The following is a 10,278-nucleotide window of genomic DNA, read 5'->3' on the forward strand; positions in this document are numbered from 1 at the left end:
GGCCACTACGACTTCTCCGATTACAACTCGACAACATATTGTCACCAAGGCACTAATGACTGCTGCCATTTAGTCCCAGACTCATCCACAGAATGAACGCGCCGGTGACAGCATCGTGAGGGCACGAGCATCTGAAACATGGCTTCAATTACACCGCTGCAGTTTTGCTCTCTAGCAATGCTGACTAATTCTGTCAAATGAGACGCTTTCAAGTGGATGGAAGCGACGCGGCGGAGGAAACAGCACAGGGTCGCTGTCCCCTGCGGGCCTGCTGTACCCCGGAGCGGCTCGCCCCTTCAGAGGAGTCACATGTCCTCCAGCCGCCCCGAAAACCTCCTCCACAGGCGCCTCCGGGAACAAAGAGACTCGCTGTCACAAACAATGAACAATAAATCCTCGGAGTGGCAGAAAAACAGTCGGGAGAGTAAATCCAACTTTTCTCCCTTTTGGTTTGGTATTAGAGTGGGGGGAAGGGTGACGGAGGTCTGAGCGCAGCCGCGGCCTCGTCTGCGAGTCCTTTAACTCCCAGTTTAAAAATTCAGCTGCCCTGAACTCTCCACCAGCTCCCGTGCACGAATCTGTCACGACGAGTTCAGCGCAGATGTAAATTCTTTCATTTGTAAAGGATCAGGATCAAGACCAAGCTTGTGTAATTAGTCAGATTGTTACTTTTTAATTCTCCTTGCAGCAAAATACACACATAAGCTGTTTACTGCGAGGGGATTAGTGTTAAAGGTCACATAAAAAATGCTGAGCAATTACCCACTCAAGCCTTTTAAATGGAAGTGTCTCGTACGCAAAAAAAGCACGCAGACAGATGTTTTGTGCGCTGAAAAATCAGTTTCACTTGGAGCTGAGCTGCATGGAGGCTCGAGCCGCCAGTTCCTGTCGACCGCAGATCACATGCTCGGCTCACATCTAATCTGCTTCAGATGGTTTTGCTTGAAATCGAGCAAAATCACCTCCAGAATCCCGGCGCTGCGAAACGATAAAAGGCAACAAACATTTCAGCAGCTAGCCTGGGCCTGACCTGCAACTCGAGCGTTTTTATCTCCGCGGCTCATGAAAGCTCTCGGGAATGTTCCAAATCTGATTCACACCTCTAATTCTCACCTACGCGTCCTCGGCGTGTGACATGCGTCTCCGAGCGCAGCCCGGGCCTCAAATTGAAGCGACAACATGAGAGGGATGGAGAAACGACTATAATCATCCCCAATTGTTTGGATCAAAGGTGTCCTCCACATATTTGTAACATGAATCTCTACTATTAACAGTTTTCATGTTCACAGGCGGCAGACATGGGAAAATCCCAAAACCAAAAGCTGTAGATCCCATCTTAAATTTACACCTCAGGGCAAAAACATAATCGCTCCTAAATGCCATTTAGCTCCTGTGATCAGGTTTCAGGTGTTTCCTCCTCGTGTCGCGCTGTCAGACCTCAACCAACACAGACCTACTGACAGGTCAGACTATGGTGCGTGTGGGCTTTAGGGCGTGGGGAGAAACTTGGTCGAAGGGCACAAAGCAGTATCCAACCAACACGTAACATCCACCTTTTGTTTTCAGCGTCGCGCTGTTTGACATGCGGCAGGAAATGTGCTCCTTACATATGTATGGAAAGGAAACATAACCGCAGGCTGGGGCGCGAGCGTGAGCGACTTAGTGCAAAACCAAACAAATAACATAAACGATTACGATAATCTCCGCTGTCAAAGGAGTTTTAGTTCATCCAAATGAAACCCAGTGTTGGGAATAACTGTAGGTACACTCACGTCAACAGTTTTAGCGATTAGGAAGAAAAAAGGAAGAAGAAAAAAAAAACAAGAGAGAAATTAAGAAAACACAAATTCTTGTATCACTGAATCTAAGGTATGTTTCTTTAGCCTTTCATCGAACTTCTAGTTTTATGAACGTTCTGTCAATATGTTACTATTACTCATACTTAAACACAATTCACATCGAGCACATAGAAGTGTGCATGTACATGGGTCAAACATCCAAACTGAATGGTTAAAAAGTTTTTGCGACTTTACATACAGAGATGCATTAATGAAGCAATGAAATCATAATTTTACGCGACAACAGGTTCTCAGTCGTCTTTCCACCCTGCCAGTGACCGATTACCATATTTTCTGGACTACATGTTGCACTTGAGTATAAGTCTCGTCTCTTAATAAAAACAAAGACGAAAAATGCATATACAAACCGCACTGGTGCAAAAGATGCATTGACATGAAAGTACTACCCATAATCCTCGCCCAGCAGCTGTTGTCAGAAGCATCTGAGGATTTGTTCCTCGGCTCTGGCCGCTGTGTTTTCAGTCCACCATTAGCTTTCTCTGCATTCTGTACGGTTTATTAACTGTTTCTTTGCTTTTCTCCAATCCCTCGCAGGTTTCTCTGACACCCCGAACTCTTTATTCTTCTTCATTTACAATTTTCACTTTAAAAATTGCTGTATTGCTTTTCCTTCTCGGTGACCTTGTGACCTTCAGTGAAAAACGCCAGTATTGGAGGTTATTCAGTGGCACTATACCAGCATTCTGTTGTGATACAGTGGAATCTCGTGGTGTTGGTTGGTATGCATGTTTCCGCATTGACAAACATATAAGCCGGTTTGTTGCATGACCAGTGATACAACTAAAATAAGTATGGCTAATAGTCCATAAAGTACAGAACCAATATGAAATTGGTTATGCACTAAGAATCACATAAGTTTCAACTGGACTTCTACTCACTTTCAACATACATAAGAAAAACGGGTGAGCTGCAGAGCTGCTGTCTCTCTTAAAGCCTCTTATCTAAACATCTGCTGTTTCACGTCTCTCTTTTTCAAACGCCTCCTTATTCACACATTTTGGGTGAGGGTCATCCTTGTGACAGAAGCATGAAAGATGTCCCAACATTCATTCAGCTGACCATTGTAAGACCTTTCTGTGTGCGAAGTGCGAAACTTTATAAAGGAGATGGTCGAATCGCTGAGCTGTAATTGCCACTAACTGATGAACTCACCTTTGAAGGAGAGGCGAACCCTGGGCGCTGACTGCTGCAGGCCCCAGCCTCTGTAAACACACAAGGCCAACAGGAGGAGTCGGGCTCCAGATGCTGTCATGGTAACCGTCATGCAGGTAGCCCACAGAGATCTAAATCTGGACGAAAGAAGAAAGAGGAATGAACTATTATTATAGAGTGCCCCATGAGAAATATGAGACAGAAAAGAAGGACGGACAGATACACACTCTCCCTCACTCTCTCTGATCTCTGTGATCAGAAGTTTGGCCTGCAGCCTTCCGAGACAGGACGTATAGTTTAGCAGGAGAGAACAACGTCCAAATCTTCACACCTGCTCTGGAAAGTATGACAGCCCTATTATTTATTTAAAGTGTAAACGCAGTGGGGTATGTGTTGAGCCTGTATAACAGCACTTCCAAGCACAGACTCTTTGGAAAAAGTCTGGCATCTTCATCTTGTTCGTCTCACTAAACACGATCCGCTTTCTTATGCATAGATTTCGCTCACGTTTTTTTTTTTTCTTGGAAAGCGGCATAAAGAAGGGGAATAATATACCAAAGATGCCCATCAATGATTCCCTCTTGGCTCTCCTTCTTTCTTTCAACAAAGCACGTCGACGGACTCTCAGAAGTTGACGAGTGAAATACACGACACTTCAAAGAAACAGGTAGTCCTCGCTGAAACAATTTCTGACAGTTTAGGGGTGTTGAAACGTCGTCTAACTGTTAGACCTTAACTCAGGCATTCATTATGCATCTGCACTTTGCTGGAGAGGATCCCATATAAATTATGAATACTAAAAGCTGAGTCCATAACATCCATTAAATTGTCTCCCTGAAGGTGTGCTTTGCCCGGGCTATAAGCTATCCCACGGGCTTTTCTTTTTCTCATGGCGTCCGTGTAGCAGAGGTCTCCGGGGCACAAGGTACAAGCCTGAAAATGAGTGCTTTTAGAGAGAGTGATTCATGGTGGAAAATAAAGGGGGCGTGTGTGTGTGTGTGCGATCCCACAAATTGTAGACTGTTTTTTTTTCCTCATTTAACTTATAAACTACACTTGACTTTAAACAACATGCTCCCATTAATTAATGATGTTACAGAAATCAGTGGATTCGTGAACATTGAGACATTTAAAGGAAGAGCTATAATGGTGATATCTCTCAGCCTCCTTGGCATCATCACAGATGCCATGTCTGATCACCAGGGGAGCCTGATTTCTATCCCCCTCCCAACAAAAAAAACAGCAAATTAACAGCTAAAAATACATCAAAATAGGGAGGAGACGTTTTCTTTAATGCCATGAACAGAAAATTGGAACCTCAAATGAGGTAATAAAAGAGAACTGTAAAAATAAAAAAAATCTCACACATAAACAGACAGATCTTACAAAAACAGGTGTTATTTGTTCATTAACAATAATAAATCACTCGAGCACTGGCAGTGTGATTACAGATTATGTCTAAAGGCTGAATGTAAAATGACTGAAAATTACTTCTCTTTTCATTTAGGCATACATACTGGGGGAAAAAAACAGACAAGTGGTTGGTATTTCTGGTGAAATATCTTTAACTCATCAATCTTTGCAATATTACTGAAGCGTTATTTTACGCGTGGAGAGCGTGATGGCCCGATTCCGTGGCGTTTGTACCACAGCTTTCCAGAGCTGGGTGGGAACGGCTGAGAAGATTAAAGTTCTGCTGTAATAATATATGGCTTTCCTTAAAAAAAAAAAAAAAAAAGGGAAGAAAAAAAATAATTACAGGATTTCAGTAACCTTGTCCTCCCGGAGAAGCGGCGCGCGCTTACCTGTGAACTCAACATCCAGAAATAGGAACCGCACAAATGTGCGCACTCCCGGTCATCCGCCGCGCTACAGAGTAACCAGGCGCGAGTTAAAAGTTAAACCGGGGAGAAGTTAAAGGTCCTACCTTTGCTTTCCGCCTCTTTCTGGATCGCTGCGTCGTGCCTCTGAGCTCCCAAACTTGCGGGATGTGTTACCGCTGCATTCCCCGCGTTGTGCGCCTCGAAGCTCCGGACTGGAAAAATCTCCCTCAGCAGCAGCAGCAGCAGCTCTGCGCGCGCACTGAAACAATCCGTTCGCAAATTCCTCGTGAGAAGAACAAGGAGAAAAGGTGGGGGGAAAGAATTCTAATCAGTCGCTATTAATCTGCCTTCCAGGCAACCTTTTCTCTCTCTCTCCCTCTCTCTTAAAAAGAGCACAAATATAGAGATCCTTGGAATCGCTTAATCCACTCTTTCTCGAAATAAAAGTTTTGTACGCAGCAACAATCAGCGAGGTGCGTTCAAATGCAGCTCCATTGATCCGGCGAGGGGAGTTCTTTAGGGGGTGGTGGAATCAAGGCACCAGGTGCAGGTGTTGGGAGGGAGAGTGTCTGCCCTGCTGTCCTCTCCCTTCTGTTCTGCCCCCACCCAGCCTTCCCTCTCCTGTTGGCCCACAGCAGCATTGGACCAAACCTCTTGGTACACCATATGGGTATGATTAACCCCGTCAGTGCCGGTGAGTTGAGCACACCGCTCCACTCCACTGTCAACTGTTAACTCCGCGGCAATCCGATCGTTTTCCCTCTCTGGCAAAGGCTTATTGAGGAGGAATTCTTTAGACGCACTGTGGTAATTACACGAGGAGCGACGGTTTGAAGGATTTTCTCAGGCATCGGGAGGGCCAGAGGCTGTCGTTAGACGTGATGAAGGGCCTGAAATTTGCTATTAAATGAAATTGATATTTCGGGATGAAAAGCCCTGGGAATGCGTTGCGTCCTATCTCGGTCATCTATCAAAGGGAGCTGCTTAAAACTTGGTCACTAATTAAATACTCACACTACTGTAATCAAGTAGTAACTTGGGCTTTCTTATTTTTGTTTGGGATGTAATTTTACTCATATTTAAGTACCATTTACACAATTTATTAAATCATTGTCTTAACAGTTACTATTTCATTTAACTTCTTTTTTAAAGGGATTGTCTCATTTGTACCACAGTCTTCAAGACAGCCACATGAAATAAGTAAGACAATAAGTAGCATTTGAAATACCCACACCTTTGTGGCGCGGTGTTAGAGCTCAGTCTTTCTTTCCTCTCCTGCTCGGAGCCGGTTACTCTTATGAAATTGTTGACATTGTAAGAATTACAGATTTCAACATTACTCCTAAGTTTACATGAGAGAACTTGTCGAGCTTCAGAGCTGCTGTCTCTCCCTCCTTCTCTCTTTCCTGCTTCCACAGCAGCTGTTAGCTTTGGCATTATTTTTTCACTAAACTTTTTCACTGACTAAAGGTAACACCAGCATTACTCTGAATTCACACATCCTTTGATGCATTTCCGGCCCGGTGTGGATTTCCTGTCGTCTTTCCTCCTCTGACAGCGAGTGAGGAAGAAGTGACGAAAACCGGACTTTTGTTCATGACACCAATGGGAGGACTTTGTGGGGAAAAGAGGAAAAACTAGTGTATATTTTTAGAAAACAAAAAGCTCATGAATGATTATTAGAAAAATGGAGGCTGCGCACCCCTCTGACACACACACAATGACACACACACACCAAAGCAGCTCCAGTGTTAACACCGCAGATGGATTTTTGTGTGAATCAAAGAAACAAATAAAACAAAGTGTCAAACAGAAATTTACTATCACACACGGAGGAGCCATGTCACCATCGCTCTTCAGCTCCACGCCAGAGTCAGGTCGGTCAAAAAAGATTCCTGGGATTCCTCCGTGGACGACTCCGGCGCTCCTGACAACAGTGACAAAGCAACCAGGAGCGGGGGGGAGTGGATGTAAAGGATATCCATCCCATTAACAGAGTCCCGGGCTGGAAATTAAAGCTGCTTTTAGAGTGTGTCTCTTCATTACCGGCTTTGTGGATGGCTCTGACGCAGTGTGGCGCATCGAAGGCACAAAGGCAGAGGGTGAATGTGTTCGGCCCTGTAGGACAGTAAAATAAAATAAACACATGAGGCAATGCGGTGTGTCACTGTGTAAAAGGTCACGGAGCAGGGCAGAACCGGCAAACCCCACGCAGCTTCAGCTCCAACTGTTTTATGCTTAACAAACATTCTGGGGTTTGAATCATCAGGACCTGTGAGGCTGGGCATCAGCCAGATGTGGTCTGCGAGAGACGGTGTGTCAAAATGTGTCTGGGAAGGGAGTCTTTGTTTCCCGCCCCACAGGAGGCATCCCTCCGTTTCCAGCCGAGGAAGTGAGTCAGGAGTGTGTGCCGAGTTCAGGTTTCCGTGTGCTCTCAACTTTGGCCATGGACGCCAGAACACTGACCGGCCCTCGCCGCCTCACAAGCACCCACTAACGTCATCCGTATCGCTGGCTCCGTCGTCCCCCTCCCGCCTTATCTAACCATCGTTTTGCCGCTCCAGCCTGAACGATGGCGAAAGCTCTTCGCCCGCGGTGTTTTCGCTCTGTGTACGTGACTGCGAGGAGAAGGAAACGGGAGCAGAAGAGGGCTGTTACGTCCCACATGATGGATTTCGTACCGTGCCGACCGATGACACGGATTGGAAACCGGCCCTGGATGTTTTTCTGATCCTCACGAGGCGGTGTCAAGAGGACCTGCTGGTCTAATGGGTGTAATGTGAAAACATGAGGTAGACATTCATCCCTGCACCGGATGGATCCGGGGCCCTCAGACGCATCAATCAGGGCGGCACCAGGGGCCGAGTGTTGTCCCCTCGAGGAAAAACAACCCATCATTTGACCCACCGACGTTCCTTCTCATGCCGTCTATTGACTGTTTGAACATGCCTGCGACTTGGAGGCATATCCAGGGCATCGCCGGCGCAAACTGAAGCGGACGACAATAACCTGAGCGGAAATTATAGAGCAGAGAAAATAGGGGTGCGATATTTATTCCAGCCATCTTCTCCCACATTCGAGCTCCGCCGCATCCCTGGCATACGCGGCGCAAGCCTTCTAATTATTATCCCACTGGTCATGAAAAAAATGTAAACACCAAATCGCGAGATAAAGGGAACAGGTGCTGTGTGACATCCATGAACTTCACACACCGGTGATTATCAAAGGAGAGCAGGTCGGAAAACATCTTCGACATGAAGGGCGCTTACGTGGCGCACATTCCAGCCGCGGCCTGCCCACTGGAGGTGAGGGGACCGTTTCAACGGCCAACACAGCTACGAACGGGCGTGCTGTCGACGGCAGCCTCCCCAAGAAGAAGAAGGAGAGGAAGACGAAGTGGCGTCTGCAGTCGTCCAACATGCCACGTGTTCACCGGGCCGGCCAGCCGCCATCTGCCTTGAAGACAAGACTGGCACTCTTCCTTGTTATAAAATGCAGCTGGGAGTATCAACAGCTGTTGAAGCAGAGCTCTTTCCAAATAACAAGGGGTGTGTTTTTTTGGGGAAGGGAGGGAGAGGAAGGAGGGAGGGAGGGTCGCTGTACATGAAAAGAGGATAGTGAGGATGTTTGGCGGATGAGTGAAAGTACAGTCCTCGTGTTTTAAAAAGGTAGATCTGTCAACAGCCCTTCAAAAAACATGCTGTAATCACCGGCTAATGGTTAAGGGTTTCTGCGGAGCGACGACCAGAAGGGCTGTTTGCTTTGAGTATGTATCACTTGAGCTCCTTCTTAACCTAATGACAGACATTGTTTGTGCTCAGAGAGTCAGTGAAACAAAATGTGTCATGCTCCAAAAAAAAAAAAAAGAAAAAAAAGTGAGAATGGAGCGCATGTGGCTCTCCCTTTGGCAGAGGAATCCGTAAAATCTGTACACCGACGACATACATGTATCCAGCGTGCGCCTGCAGAGATGCACGCTCCTCTCTTCAGCTTGAATTAAAACTAAATTGATTTCTCTTATCTGGGTCCACACCCTTGCTCTGTTCGCACACATCCTTGAGACACCAGACTCCAGGTGAATTTCAATGTCAAAGACACGAAGGTAACACAGGAGCCGCAATCTGTTCATTCTGTCAAGGACTGTGTGTGTGTGTGTGTGTGTGTAGGTGTGCGCGTGCACGTATGTGCGCGTGTCTACAGTATGTGCAGTGAGATTGTGGGGGTTAGGCCTATTCATCTGTCTGGTGTGATCGTGGCTCTCTCTGTAACTGGGCCTAGGCGTGAGTGTGCACTCTGTGATCTCCCAGATAAGAGTCATCCATCTGCTGTGTGTGTCTGTCAGGGCCCGGGCAGCGCCGCTTATCACCGCACTCATCCATTTCCCTCAATCACACTCAGTCTATTCCCTCCTCTCATCCTTCACCGTCGTCCCCTTCTGCACAGTTCAAATGCTGCGCTTCATCTTGATTAGCTGACAAGCAGACAATCACGCACGCAAGAAGAAGAAGAAAAAAAAAAAACCTGCAAAAAAATAGACTTTACGTCCATTAAAGCGTAAAGGTGCATGAAAGAATGCAGTGATTCCACAAAACAAGAGCGTGTGCAGGTTCATACACAGGTAGTTGGTATTCAGGGGGCCCTCCCTCAACCTCTCCCATTATGCACTATAGATGAGCCTTGCAGAGCAGCTCCAGCACCTTTTGTTGTGTACTTTACTGGAGGAAGAAAAAAAAAAAGGCCTTTTCCTCCATCAATCACACAGGTGAAGAATTAGCTCCTGAGTGTCTTTTCATTTTTCAGGCTCCCGTTAAGTCGCGCCGAGATTCCACAGAGCCGCTGAGAGCCGAGGAGCATGAAGCGGCACGACAGGATGATTTGTGTACAGTGGCAACACGGGGCTCAACCCCGGGGAGTGTAGTTTACATGCGAGGATCCATTTAGGATCTCGCCGACCCTACACATAACAAAGGCTTCACAGACAAAGCGTCAGACCGCAAAGCCGCCCGACGACGCTTTTCCTGTCCTGCAATCTGTACTTAGTTTGTCACAATCAATATTGTAGGAACCAAACCCCATTATTAATTCATAGTCATACAAACATGTTGTGCTCTGAGGTGGGCCGAGCGAAGCTCGCTTCAAAGAGGAGGCAAACACCGTGTTTCACATGGGATCACTTCAAGGGACATAATGCGTTTCATCATCAGTATTAATAGTATATGCCCATCCTGGACCGCATACCCCGGGTGCTGCTGGGCCCGCAGCAGGACAGGTTTTCGCTCGTGGAATATTTATAGCTGTGCATTAAAAGTGGAATCAAGGGTTTAAGTGTACCGCTGCAGCAGCGCTGCTGCTCCTTTGTCTGGGCCTGTCCAAAAATGTCTTGCCCGGGGCTATTTGCAGTGCTGCGTTCAAAATGTCAGTGATATCACCTACAGCCGACACAT

The 10,278-nt window shown here is 46.6% G+C and overlaps 1 protein-coding gene across 3 annotated transcripts in view; it reads right to left on the reverse strand.

Moving 5' to 3' along the window:
• LOC115407718 (semaphorin-3F-like) overlaps nucleotides 1-5,419 on the reverse strand; it is a 26,016-nt gene extending 20,597 nt beyond the window's left edge. For 2 of the 3 annotated variants that reach the window (XM_030118173.1, XM_030118175.1), the window contains exons 1-2: nucleotides 4,939-5,419; nucleotides 3,012-3,148 (exon numbers count right to left, since the gene is read on the reverse strand). In XM_030118173.1, the coding sequence (XP_029974033.1) occupies nucleotides 3,012-3,123 (112 nt within the window). In that variant the 5' untranslated portion in view covers nucleotides 3,124-3,148; nucleotides 4,939-5,419. Of the gene's footprint in view, nucleotides 1-3,011; nucleotides 3,149-4,816; nucleotides 4,889-4,938 lie in introns of those variants that run through there. The other variant, XM_030118174.1, reaches the window with a different exon arrangement.
• Nucleotides 5,420-10,278: the final 4,859 nt, after the last annotated feature.

This window comes from Salarias fasciatus, chromosome 20, assembly GCF_902148845.1.
Source record: "Salarias fasciatus chromosome 20, fSalaFa1.1, whole genome shotgun sequence".
Lineage (NCBI taxonomy): Eukaryota > Metazoa > Chordata > Actinopteri > Blenniiformes > Blenniidae > Salarias > Salarias fasciatus.